The 14,079-nt window shown below is 38.5% G+C and overlaps 1 protein-coding gene across 2 annotated transcripts in view; it reads right to left on the bottom strand.

Moving 5' to 3' along the window:
- The window catches only part of EIF2B3 (eukaryotic translation initiation factor 2B subunit gamma), a 164,110-nt gene that overhangs the window by 105,246 nt on the left and 44,785 nt on the right, over positions 1 to 14,079 (bottom strand). For both annotated transcript variants that reach the window (XM_082673726.1, XM_082673727.1), the window contains one exon: positions 2,604 to 2,763. In XM_082673726.1, coding sequence (XP_082529852.1) covers positions 2,604 to 2,763 — 160 coding nt within the window. The remainder of the gene's footprint in view (positions 1 to 2,603; positions 2,764 to 14,079) is intronic.

The raw sequence follows: 14,079 nt of genomic DNA, 5'->3' as shown, positions 1-14,079 counted from the left end.
CATCATGTGTAAAGGGTTGTAGCAGGAAAAAAACAACAGTCCAAAAAATCCAAACATAAGTTTGATCCTGCCCTCCTCAGTATCTACAGCTCCTACAAATCTGAGAAGGAAGTGGCAACAGGGAGAACGATGGCTCCTGAAACATCTAGCCCTTAGGCATTCTCCAATAAGCCAGTAAGAACACAATTTGGGAAACTTGGACCTAAGGGATCTAGACTATTGAACCATATCTGAGAACGAGAGAACTGCAGGCTGTTCTGGCACATAAGAGCAGCCAAGAGGCACGCCAAATACACAATGAGAAATTCAGGATTCTTTTAAAAAAGTGCTTATCACTGAAATGCATAGCATTCCATGGTAAGAATTTAAAACTCATTTAGGTGAAACTTAGCTGTCAAACATAACAAAATATAGATATTGAGGAGTTCAAAATTTCATGTTAAGAATGAAAAATCTATAACACAAATCTGATTATGACATTTTCTTGTTTAAAATTCCTCAAACAACTCCCCACTGTTTTGGGGATAAAGTTCAAACTCTTTAGTCTAATCCCTGTATTCTCTCCAGTACCATTTCCTGCTTCCCTGCCCTCCATACTCACACTATAACCATACAGCAAGTTACCAGTATACATCATACCTTTTCAAAGAGAATAGAAGAGCCAACATAAAGGGACTACCACTAACCACGCTGTGACAACTTAAGCATCAAAACATTTTTTTTTTCTCATTGAATGGGTATACCATTATTTATTTATTTATTTATTTAATTGGAGTATAATTGCTTTACAATGGTATGTTAGTTTCTGCTTTATAACAAAGTGAATCAGTTATACATATACATATGTTCCCATATCTCTTCCCTCTTGCGTCTTCCTCCCTCCCACTCTCCCTATCCCACCCCTCCAGGCAGTCACAAAGCACCGAGCTGATCTCCCTGTGCTAAGCATCAAAACATTTAAAAATGAATAGATAGATAATAGTTACAGTTAATTTAAAATAAAATTGTGAAAAGCTACACATTTATAATGATACTTAAGAGATAAAGGCTAATATGTAATGTAATAAAAAGTTATAATACCAAGAAGAGTAACTATAGTAGGGTATTTGATTTTTTTAAATTGTTGTAAGTAGAGGAGTGTGAAAAAAAGAACACATTAATATTTGTAAAATATACATACGTTTATAAAGTATGGATACACAGTTGTTTTTATTTGTATAGGTAGAAAAGGCTGAATACAGGGAATTGTGAGTAAGCAAACCAGACCTCACAGAAGTAGCAACTATGTCAAGAACAGAAGGACTAATCCACATGAGAAGCATACATAATAACAAGGTAGAAAGAGGATTCAACAATTGATCTGCACCAGTGATTGCTTTAACACAAAAAGCAACTAGAAAGAAGTTTCAATGCTATAATCCAAAATTACAAGTTAACCAAATGCCCTGAAGAAGAGAGCTGAAAGTACAAACTACATTACTCAAATCCTAGGAATGAACATTCTAGGTGGCTCTATTAATAATAGTCAGATACTAATAAGCCATACATAGCTTCTAATAATTGCAACAGACTGCGTCAATATATAATGACAGGACAATGGGTTACATAATTCTGAAAAAAAACCTAAAGAAAAACCTAAAGAACACATCATTCCAGGGAAAAACTCCAGGGAAAAAACACATCATTCCAGGAAAAACTAAAACCTATATAAAAAGTATGATCTAACAAAGCTTTTTGGTCATAAGTTCAGTTTTGGTTTTTTTTTTACTATTTATCTATTTGGTTGCACCAGGTCTTGGTTGCAGCATGTAGAGTCCTCAGTTACTGCTCGCTGGCTCCTTAGTTGTGGCACGTGGGCTCTTTAGTTGTGGCATGCGAACTCTTGGTTGTGGCATGCATGTGGGAATCTAGTTCCCTGACCAGAGATCGAACCCGGGCCCCCTGCATTGGGAGCGCAGAGTCTTAACCACTGTGCCACCAGGGAAGTCCCATAAGTTCAGTTATTAAAAGTAGCCCAGTCATAGAATCAGTGACTCAGGTTTGAAATAATCTGGGAAAAGCAATCATGAACTATGCCTTAACTAAAAATCAATAACAAGTCAATAACGCAAATTCTATAACCCTGGCTGGACTAGAGTATTATTCCTTTTCTTTTTGGTCTGGTAAGATTACTATAACTCTGAAGATTAAAAAAAAAAATAACCCACTACTAGAATCAAACATACTAAATTTTTAATAATAATTTTAATTGCTTAAAGATATCTAATTTAATTTGTAATCAAATTTTAATTATTTTTAAACATTGATTTTAAATTAGATTTTTTGGTTTCTTAGTATATGTATTCAATTATTTGAGTTTTAAACACAATGCAAACAGTTCTGAGTGCTCCTCTCTGCAGACAAAAGTCTCTTGGATGGTACAGAATCTAATCAATAGTTATAAGCCTCTTCAAATCAGGGACTGTGTCTTATTTGACTTTATGTCATCAACCTCTAGCATAGTAGAGTCAGTTCTCAATAAATGTTTCTTAAGTGAAAGCATGAATGATAATAATAATTATAAGAACCCAACAAACAAATAAATCAAACTCTAGTCTCCTTACCTGCTCTTTTTTTCCCCTTTTGACCTGGAACTGGTTCTAAGCCATCTTGACCTTTTCTCATTAACATAGCAAGCGATGCATCATGAGCTCTGAACAGGTCCACTACCTCATGTAAGGCAACATCTGTTATCAGATCACAGCTCAGGACCAGTACATCTGTCTGTCAAATGGAGAAGGGGAAAAGTCAATATCACAAAGGACAATGGATCACACAAATCATCACAGGATAAACTTACAACGTCTTCAAAGAACACAAACTGCACACTTGCCCTCAAACCTTTTTTATAGCAGTAGCACAGGTAAAATAAATGGGGTCGTTCTAATTGAGCTGTGTTGGGGGAGGGTCTGGAATTCCTACCTCCCCTTTGTGTACGCCTTACTGCTGCTGTCCCTGAGGCACCTCTGGAATCCTGGGCTCTAAGGAACAGAGTATGAAAACTACCACATTGTCTATTTCTGTGACGATGGAGTTAATGATCTTAAATTTATACATCCCTTTACAGTTCAAAAAGCACTTTGGCAAAGTTTGATGATTCAATATGGTTATGAAATACTTTATTTTAAAGCAGTCACTTTGATTGGAAGATTAGGATTGATACATACACATTATTGATACTATGTATAAAATAGATAACTAATGAGAACATACTGTATAGCACAGGGAACTCTACTTAATGCAATGTGGTGACGTAAATGGGAAGGAAATCCAAAAAGGAGGGGATATATGTATATGTATAGCTGATTCATTTTACTGTACAGTAGAAACTAACACAACATAGTAATGCAACTATAATACCATAAAAATTAATTTAAAAAAACTTAAAGTCACTTTTCTACAATACTAGGAAATAACTAACACATGAATATATTATAATGTGCCCTTCTTTGGAAAATCAGTCTAGCTAATAAACAATTATAATACAACCTCAGGTATGTATAAAAGCACTCATTTAATCCTCATAACAGTACAGGTTCTGCTATTTTAAAAAGTCTGAAAAACACTGGAGTAAATTATTCCAGATTTAAGAATAAAGTAAATATCTACATGGAAATTTCTGTAAGTGGCTCCAACTTTTCTAAGATTTTAATTTAAAATCAAGATTCCTGCTTTGGGGGAAAATATAGATAATCTCAACTTACATTCTAGGAAAGCAAAGAATCATACTTGCTCAGGAAGTGACTCAACCATCAGAATGCCTTATCTTACTGCCTGCAATTTCTTATTCCGAATACAGAATCTGTACCAGAACTGTCATTTCCTTTTCTACATCTAACTCATTGTCTGTAGCTTAAACAATTCCTTTTGAAGGCCTCTTAAGTTTAAGAAGTTCAAATTTGGATTTTTTTCTACTCTTCTACTTAAGGCTCTCTTAATTCTTTCTGGATCTTAACTGAGCTAAAAAAAAAAAAAAAAGTTCCTATAAACATCATCTTCTTACGAAAAAAAAATTCCTTAAGTCTGCAGCTCACCATCCAGGAACTGTCAAACATTAACAGATCAGCCCACATACATGCAAGCTAAGGAAGAAATATCTTGCAGAATCCTACTTCTTGTTAACAATGCTTAGAAAGGAGGAAGTATGGACCATTTACTAAAGACATGTCACTTACAGCAGTACAGAAGTTGCCTCATTTCTTTATAATGAAAATGACAGTTTGTTGAAGAAAAAAAATCCTTTCTATTTTTCTAAGTTTCTTTAATAAGATGACTGATTTCTGCAAGCTGACTGTTCCACAATAAATTTAATTATTAAGTGTACTCCACAGTGAAGAAAACAACCCCAATGCAGATGCCTCTCAAGTGGTGACAATGTTGTCTTGGAAAATAAATGCTGTTGTCATTCAATATCTGCAAAAAATAAATCTGTCAGCATAGTGAAGGTCAAACAAGTCCTGCATAATTGTGAACAGTCTGCAGCCTCATTCACCTCTTTGCTTTTAGATGACTTTTTGCTAAGCTGAATGCAAAATCCCCAAGGAGCACAAGGAACAGAGCCCTCCCCCGTGTCTGGTTGCCATCTGTTCTCAGCGTGAAAAGAAAGGCTTCAGTCTGAAAGGGCAGGGCCTGGGATACAGATGGAGGTGCTATTCCATCAGGCCCTCTTCCTGCCTCTGCTCCCAGAGAATGCACCACTCTCACTGAGACCAAACACATTCCCGTCTTCTCTGCAACTCCACTTCCAAAGGAAAGTCTCTGCTGACAAACTGTACTTCATTTCCAAAGCCAGAAATCCTGGAAGACGAAACTGAAGTCTAAAAGGAAAATGAAATCATCCTTACATCTTCATAATGCTATCTATTTTTCTTTACATTTTAATAAAAGTTGTAACAGGAAGAAAATTAAATGACTATTTTTAAATTTTTATTCTAAAAATGAAAAGCCCATTCTAGAAATGCAAATGTTCTTCTACTAAAGTGGAAAAACTGTTAAGAGCCAGAAGTATTTCTGATCATGTGTGACCACAAACCATGAAAAAAAATAGACTGTCTGGACTGTGAAGCAACTGTATATCTTAACTTGAAAGTTCCTGGGACACACCAACCCTCAGCTGCCTTGTGTTTTGGGCGACCAGTTCTTTTCTAACACCACAGTATGCCTCATCTTCTGCAGAGACCAACTGGCATCTCCAAAGACCTCCCTATTCACTATTCTAACAGTCCTCAGTGAGCTTTATCCCAAGCCTGCTCCTCTAGAGGAACCAGGGCAATGTCAAGGGCAAAAAGCACAGCTCTAAAGGACAGCAAATGTGTGCATTTTCCACCAAGTGGAAACATACAAGGTCTTCAAGGGAAAGTAGAAGATAGCACTTTAGTATTCAAGATACCCAGGAATTCAAAATTCAAACTGCTGCCAATTAGTCTTGGCTAAAGCAGACAAATAAAGTTTAGAAAACCCAATTACCAAGCCATGGCAAAGCCCAGAAATCTGTCATTATAAGAACATTTTCAATCAAGCCAAAACCATTGAGTAAAACTAGAAGAAAAAAACAAAACCGGATGTATGTGTGTGTGGTGGTAATGCTGGGGTAGGAGGTAGGGAGAGCTATGGGGACTAGCCTCTTTTCTTTTCCTGGAAGCTGTTCCATGACAGATTGTTATAAATAACACAATCTGGCAAACAATTTCCTACAGAGAGGAGAAAGAAAAACACACTTACTCTCCTGGAAAAAAACTGTCAGGGCAGTTTTTTACCATGCTTTTACCCACGCAGCACTTCCACAAACAATGGCTATGATCCAAATCACCACCCTACACTCCACCCCTGCCCATACGGAACTAATGAATTCAGCTACTTGGTGTGACTGTGAATGGTCACAATTTACATTACCTATGTGGTCCAATCCCAATCCAATCCCCAAGAGTAGTTTGGTGCTTTAATAATTACTGATGGCTAACTACAACGGAGACCTCACTATGCTCAATTCTGGTTGAAACACTTAGAAAAGATTCCCAGTCTGCAGTCCCCAAAGTGTTCAGCGAAGAGCCAACTGCCACTTTGTTTTTACTAAGGTTTGACCAGCAGGTGCAGGAAGGAATTACCAACTTAGTATGTAAATAAGAAATGTGATAATCCTTAGGCTTAGAACGAAATATCCTTCCTCTGCTCCTTAGCTTATAGTGTCACCACTATCTAGGATATGAAGACAGAAAGCTGGCCATAGCCTAGGGCTGAAGTCTTCTCTTTCCTACCCAGTACCCCTTCCTCACATCTCACTGATCCCAAGTCCTCCTCTTTTATTTCCACTGCACTGTCTTAGTTCAGGCCTCAAAATATTTTTCCAGTCTTTTTTTTTTTAACTTAAAAAAATTATTTATTTTTGGCTGTTTTGGGTCTTCGTTGCTGCGTGCGGGCCTTCTCTGGTTGCGGCAAGCGGGGGCTACTCTTTGTTGAGGTGCGCAGGCTTCTCATTGTGGTGGCTTCTCTTGTTGCAGAGCATGGGCTCTAGGCACGCGGGCTTCAGCAGTTGTGGCTTGCGGGCTCTAGAGCGCAGGCTCTGTAGCTGTGGTGCACGGGCTTAGTTGCTCCGCAGCATGTGGGATCTTCCCGGACCAGGGCTCGAACCCATGTCCCCTGCATTGACAGGTGGATTCTTAACCACTGCGCCACCAGGGAAGACCTTTTCCAGTCTCTTAACTGGTCTCTCTCACAGCAGTTTTCCCATATTCTAATCCATACTCCAATTTCCACTGCTTATTTAATTTTTCTGCTTAAAGACACCCTAAAATAGTGTTCTCCAAACCAAAAAATAAAAATAAAAAAAAGATAAACACTTATCCACTTATTCCCACTTAAAATATTTATTTAAAAACACACAAATCGGGACTTCCCTGGTGGCACAGTGGATAAGAATCCGTCTGCCAATGCAGGGACACGGGTTCGAGCCCTGGTCCGGGAAGATTCCACATGCCATGGAGCAACTAAGCCCGTGCACCACAACTACTGAGCCCGTGTGCTGCAACTACTGAAGCCCACACGCCTATAACCTGTGCTCCACAACAAGAGAAGCCACCACAATGAGAAGCCCACGCACCGCAACAAAGAGTAGCCCCCACTCACCGCAACTAGAGAAAGCCCGCACGCAGCAATGACGACCCAATGCAGCCAAAAATAAAAAAATAAAAAAAAACCCCAAAACACACAAATCACTATAAATGATATAATATGCTCTTTCTATAACATATATAAAAATAGATTTAAAAGAAGAGATAAAATTAAAAAGAACTAGATACTCTAATTTATTTATTTATTTATAGATGTTCTAATATCTACCTCTGGAACTCCATCCTGCACACCCTCTGGCTTTGAGAACACTCCATTTTGGAGATCATTACTCCACAGGATTGAGTTCAAATTGCTTAGCATGACATTAAGCGTCTTCAAAATATGACTCCACCTACCTAATTCAGCCTTCTTTCTCACAATCCTCCCTCCACATAGTTAATGTTAATTTGCTAGAGTAAACTGCCAAGAATGCATTCCCTAGTCTCTCTTTCCACCCCACCACACATTCATCAATCAAGATTCTGGTCTTGTCACAATGATCAGAAAGGGAAGAGCCAATATATTATCTCATCTAGAGATGAAGTCTTTTCTGATCCATTACTGACCTCAAATCACTAAACTGGATTACAATTTTTTTCCCATCTAGACTTCGAGCTTCATAAGGAGCTCTTTTACCTTTGTATCCCCAGAGTTCAACCTGCTACGGGCAAACAAAAGCATCAGTAAATGTTGGCACACTTCCTGTCACCTCCTTGTCCTTGTTTAAAGTTGACTCAAAGATTGAAGACCTAAATGTAAGACCGGACACTATAAACCTCTTAGAGGAAAACATAGGAAAAACACTCTGTGACATAAACCACAGCAAGATCTTTTTGACCCACCTCCTAGAGTAATCAAAATAAAAACAAAAATAAACAAATGGGACTAATTAAACTTAAAAGCTTTTGCACAGCAAAAGAAGCCATAAACAAGATGAAAAGACAACCCTCAGAATGGGAGAATATATTTGCAAAACGAAGCTACAGACAAAGGATTAATCTCCAAAATATACAAACAGCTCATGGAGCTCAATGTCAAAAAAACAAACAAACGAGCTTCCCTGGTGGCGCAGTGGTTGAGAATCTGCCTGCCAATGCAGGGGACACGGGTTCGAGCCCTGGTCTGGGAGGATCCCACATGCTGCGGAGCAACTGGGCCCGTGAGCCACAGCTACTGAGCCTGTGCGTCTGGAGCCTGTGCTCCGCAACAAGAGAGGCCGCGATGGTGAGAGGCCCGTGCACCGCGATGAAGAGTGGCCCCCGCTTGCCACAAATAGAGAAAGCCCTCGGACAGAAACTAAGACCCAACACAGCAAAGGTAAATAAATAAATTAATAAACTCCTACCCCCAATATCTTCTTAAAAAAAAACAAAAAAAACAACCCAATTAAAAAATGGGCAGAAGACCTAAATAGACATTTCACCAAAGAAGACATACAGATGGCCAAGAGGCACGTGAAAAGGGGCTCAACATCAATAATTATTAGAGAAATGCAAATCAAAACTACAATGAGGTATCACCTCACGCTGGTCAGAATGGCCATCATCGGAAAATCTACAAACGACAAATGCTGGAGAGGGTGTGGAGAAAAGGGAACCCTCTTGCACTGTTGGTGGGAATGTAAATTGATACCATCACTGTGGAGAACAGTATGGAAGTTCCTAAAAAACTAAAAAGAGAACTACCATACGACCCAGCAATCCCACTACTGGGCATATACCCTGAGAAAACCATAATTCAAAAAGAGTCATGTACCACAATGTTCACTGCAGCTCTATTTACAACAGCCAGGACATGGAAACAACCTAAATGTCCAATGACAGATGAATGGATAAAGAAGATGTGGTACATATATACAATGGAATATTACTCAGCCATAAAAAGGAACAAAATTGGGTCATTTGTAGAGACATGGATGGACCTAGAGTCTGTCATACAGAGGGAAGTAAGCCAGTAAGAGAAAAACAAATATCATATATTAACGTATATATGTGGTATCTAGAAAAATGGTACAGATGAACCTATTTGCAGGGCAGGAATAGAGACACAGATGTAGAGAACGGACATGTGGACATAGCGGGGGAAGGGGAGGGTGTGATGAATTGGGAGATCAGGACTGACATATATACAATACCACGTGTAAAATAGATAGCTAGGTGGAACATGCTATAAAGCACAGGAAGCTCAGCTTGGTGATCTGTGACAACCTAGATAGGTGGGACGGAGCGGGGGTGGGGTGGGAGGGAGGTCCAAGAGGAAGGGGATATAGGTATACATATAGCTGATTCATTTCATTGTACAGCAGAAACTAACACAACATTGTAAAGTAATTATACTTCAATTAAAAAAAATCAACAAGAAATCAGTATCTAAATCATACAAGGAACTCTGGCAAATTCAAGTTTTGCTTTTAGAATTTTCCAGAATTTTTTTCTGAATATAGTTGATCCATGGTTGGTTGAATCTGTGGATGTAGAATCCACAGATATGGAGGGCCACAAGTGGATGTTGTAACTTGCATGAACGTTGAAAACATGCTAAATGAAAAGAAGCCAGACGTGAAAGTCCACATACTGGATGATTCCATCATATGAAATGTCCAGAACGGGTAAATCTACAGAGACAGAAAGTAGATTAGTGGTTGTTTAAGGTGAACAGGGACTGCGGGGTGGGGGTGGGGAGGAGAGTAATAGTAAAATGGTTGGGGCTTCTTTTTGAGGTGTTGAAAATGTTCTAAAATTGAGTATGATGATGGTTACACATATTTGTGAATATACTAAAAACCAGTGTGTTGTACATTCAAATGGGTGAATTGTATGATATGTGAATTATATTTCAACAAATATACATTTTTGTTTAAACAAGCAAAAAAAAATCCTTTTTTTTTTTTTTTAAACTTTTGGCTGCGTTGCGTCTTCGTTGCTGCGAGTGGGCTTTCTCTAGTTGTGGTGAACGGGGGCTACTCTTCGTTGTGGTGCGCGGGCTTATCATTGCAGTGGCTTCTCTTGTTTCGGAGCATGGGCTCTAGGTGTGCAGGCTTCAGTAGTTGTGGCTCGCGGACTCTAGAGCGCAGGCTCAGTAGTTGTGGTGCATGGGCTTAGTTGCTCCACAGCATGTGGCATCTTCCCGGACCAGGGATCAAACCTGTATCCCCTGCATTGGCAAGTGGATTCTTAACCACTGCACCACCAGAGAAGTCCAAAAAAATCCAATTTTAGATGTTTAGAAACATCAGACTTTCTGACAGAGCTGAGTACCCTTTGTAGATATTGTGAATGTTCGGAGTTAGGACAGGGATCACAGAGGTAATTTGGCAGCTTCCTAAAGCAATGAGGCAGGGAACGAACCTGCTGCCTCCAAAGAAGAAAAGACAGAGATATTTGAAAGGAAAGAAATCAGATGCTGCTGTCCTGGACAGCATGGCTAGAGGGTGATATGCTACATTCATAATTTTAAAATGTAGGTTCAATACTTATAGTCATAACATTTTTAGTTGATTCACCTTCCTACGTTAAGTTTTCCTCTTCAGTATAGAACAAATAGAAGAATTCTACTCATCTTTCCTGTGTGAAACTAAAAACTAACTGAGAATGTGTTAATTTCTGTTAAATGAGTTCTACATAAAAATGCTGGTCACTTCCCTTCCAGGATTTAGATATCTGTAATTTAATTTTAATCTCCAAATGCACTGACATTAATAGAGAAATAACAAAAGGTTTTTGTTCTCTCAAATCAAACCTTCGCTTTGAAATAACTTATTATTCTGAATTTATATTAAATAATTTCATTCTTTTTCTTCATGTCAGACACAAATACTCCACAAGATAAATGCATCATTGCCTCATTTCAGACCACAGAGTATGCTCTTACATATTTTCTGCCTGTAACTTGAATATTAATTTTTATTTATTTATTTATTTTTAGCTGTGTTGGGTCTTCGTTTCTGTGCGAGGGCTTTCTCTAGTTGCGGCAGGCAGGGGCCACTCTTCATTGTGGTGTGCGGGCCTCTCACTATCACGGCCTCTCTTGTTGCGGGGCACAGGCTCCAGACGTGCAGGCTCAGTAGTTGTGGCTCACGGGCCTAGTTGCTCCGCGGCATGTGGGATCTTCCCAGACCAGGGTTCGAACCTGTGTCCCCTGCACTGGCAGGCAGATTCTCAACCACTGTGCCACCAGGGAAGCCCTTGAATATTAATTTTATCCTGAAGTATATGACATAGAAATAGTGTGTAGTTTACTTAGAAACCAGAAAGCTCGGAAGAAGATCAGCAGAGGGCTATGAAAGAGGGGAGTTTATAACAATATGAGAAACAGACAATTAACTAGTTAAAAAAAAAAGAAACTAAAATCAAGGTTTTATCACCCCCCAAAAGTAACTTCTAAGATTAGATATGTTTATTTTTCCTATTAATTCCACATGTGACTTTGATAAGTCATTCCCTCTTTGGGCCTCAGTTTCCTCATCTATAAGATGAGAGGGCTGTACCAACTCTGAAGCCCTTCATGGCATAAAACTGTATGATTACAAGGGTCAAGCTATTCTTAATTCTTTATCTACAGCTAGGCTCTGGGTTCAGTGGCATTAATGATGGTGGTGACCCTAAAGTCCTGAGTTTCTAATCCACTTTGGGAATCATGAGGAAAGATTAAATCATGTTAAGTATAATTTTTTCTAAATATTTTATTTATTTATTTGGTTGTGCCCTGTCAGTTGCGGCAGACGGGCTCCTTAGTTGTGGCATGCATGTGGGATCTAGCTCCCTGACCAGGGATTGAACCCAGGCCCCCTGCATTGGGAGCATGGAGTCTTAACCACTGCGCCACCAGGGAAGTCCCTAAGTATAATTTTGAGGCTCAGCACATTTAATTAAACTTGAATTCTTTCTGCACGACATGGGGAATATAGTAAATATTTTATAATAACTATAAATAGAGTATAACCTTTAAAAATTGTGAATCACTGTATTGCACACCTGTAACATATACTATTTATATCAGCTATATTTCAATTAAAAAATAAATTAAAATAAATAAATAAACTTGAATTAATTCGAAAGGAATAATCCATGTATGGCATGTATGGCAATTCTCAGTTAAGTCAGTTAGGCACAAAAATCCAGAATCAGGTAACCATTCTGGTTAAAGAGAATGCAACAATCCAAGTTAATTCATTAAAGGATGTGTCTCTGAACACCTTTTTAGCAACAGCCTGACTAACCACATACTTTTAGAATTCCAATCCATAAAGATTCCAGTTCAGAAACCAGTTACACTCTACCTGCTACTGTCAGTTCAACTGGTTCTCCAAGGCTATGCTACCTCTAAGTTGATGGCAAAGACAAATAACTTAAAATTGGACAGCATTTTACCATTTACAAAGCTCTTACATATACTTTATTCATTTAATTCTAAATTCACGTAATTCTAAAATATCAATACAGTTAAACTCATTTTACAGACAAAAAAATAGGCTCAGAAACACTATGTGATCTGCCCCTTTGCCATCACATTGCCTTCCAAAATACACACACACACACACACACACACACACACACACACACCCTAACAATAATAGTGGTGCTAAACGAATCTATGTCCTCTTTATACATACCCATGTTACATTTAAATTTGGTCAGGCATCTTACTATTGAAAACTAAATCATACTTAATGAAAAACTAGAAGATAGGTTGTATTTCAAAATAATATGTATGATACTTGAAAACTGTAAAGTACTGTATGATTATAAGACTTTGCCTTTAATAAATCTGTGATCATTTTGTAATGCATAAAAATACCAATCATTATGCTGTACAACCTGAAACTAATATGATATTGTAAGTCTATTAATTATACTTCAATAAAAAATTAATAAATCTCTTATAATAATGACTTCCAGATCACAGAATGTAAATAATACCACTGTGACTTGCACTGTTCAGACCACATTTCTGAACATCACATTCTGAAAGAGACACTGACAAATCAGAGAGGTCAGAGGAAGTTACAGGGATGCTGACAGGTCTGCAAATTATGGGAACTAGCAATCCTTAAACAGGAGAAGAGAAGAACTTGGGGACCCAATAACTGAAAGGCTGCCATTGGAAGAGGAAGATCGTGTGTTTTGATTGCTCAAGGACAGAATATGATCAAAAAGTAGAAATTTAAGAGGAGCACTGATGAGTGCTCCTGGCAGTCCAGTGGTTAAGACTCTGTGATTCCACTACAGGAGGCACGGGTTTGATCCCTGGTCAGGGAACTAAGATCCCGCATGCCGCATGGTGTGGCCAACAAAACAAAACAAAAAAGAAGCAGTGATGAGTTCAACATTACAAAAAACTTTCTGATATCTAGAAGCTCATGAGAAATACCCATTGGAGGTTTTCAAACACAGCCTAGCATAACCTCCATGGGAACAGATTCTTGTGGAGGGTAAAAGATTAGATTAGATGTCTAATTCTAAGGTCCTAACAGTCTATCACTCTTGATTATAAAAGAACCGAAGGAATTGTTTAGGACATTTTCTCTGTCCTTCATACTGTCCTCCAACCAAAGGGCCCAGATATAGAGTAAGTAAACTCCTTACTCATTATCATTTCCGGGCCATTTCTCTCACTCCATTACCCCAGTTCATGACATGAAGCACATGACAACAGACAAAATCACCTACTCCTCCTCGTTGCAGTCAGCTACAGAACTCCCTTGTCACCCTTCTCCTTTAGAGACTGTGAAAGTTTTAAGTAAAGTTGTTAGATTGAAGAGGCACAACTATATTTCCCTTTCCCAAAACATCAATGGAATAATAGTAATAGGATATTTTAAATGGGCATAAATGCACAAAAACAGGAAAAATGGGAGAGAATACAACATCGAAAACAATGACTCCTAAGTCAGTCGTAGGAAAACTGAGAACCAACTCAGTTTATACCAGACTC

The sequence above is a fragment of the Grampus griseus genome (genome assembly GCF_964374135.1).
Source record: "Grampus griseus genome assembly, chromosome: 1".
In the NCBI taxonomy this organism is placed as follows: Eukaryota; Metazoa; Chordata; class Mammalia; order Artiodactyla; family Delphinidae; genus Grampus; species Grampus griseus.
This window is presented reverse-complemented; position numbering and strand designations above follow the sequence as displayed.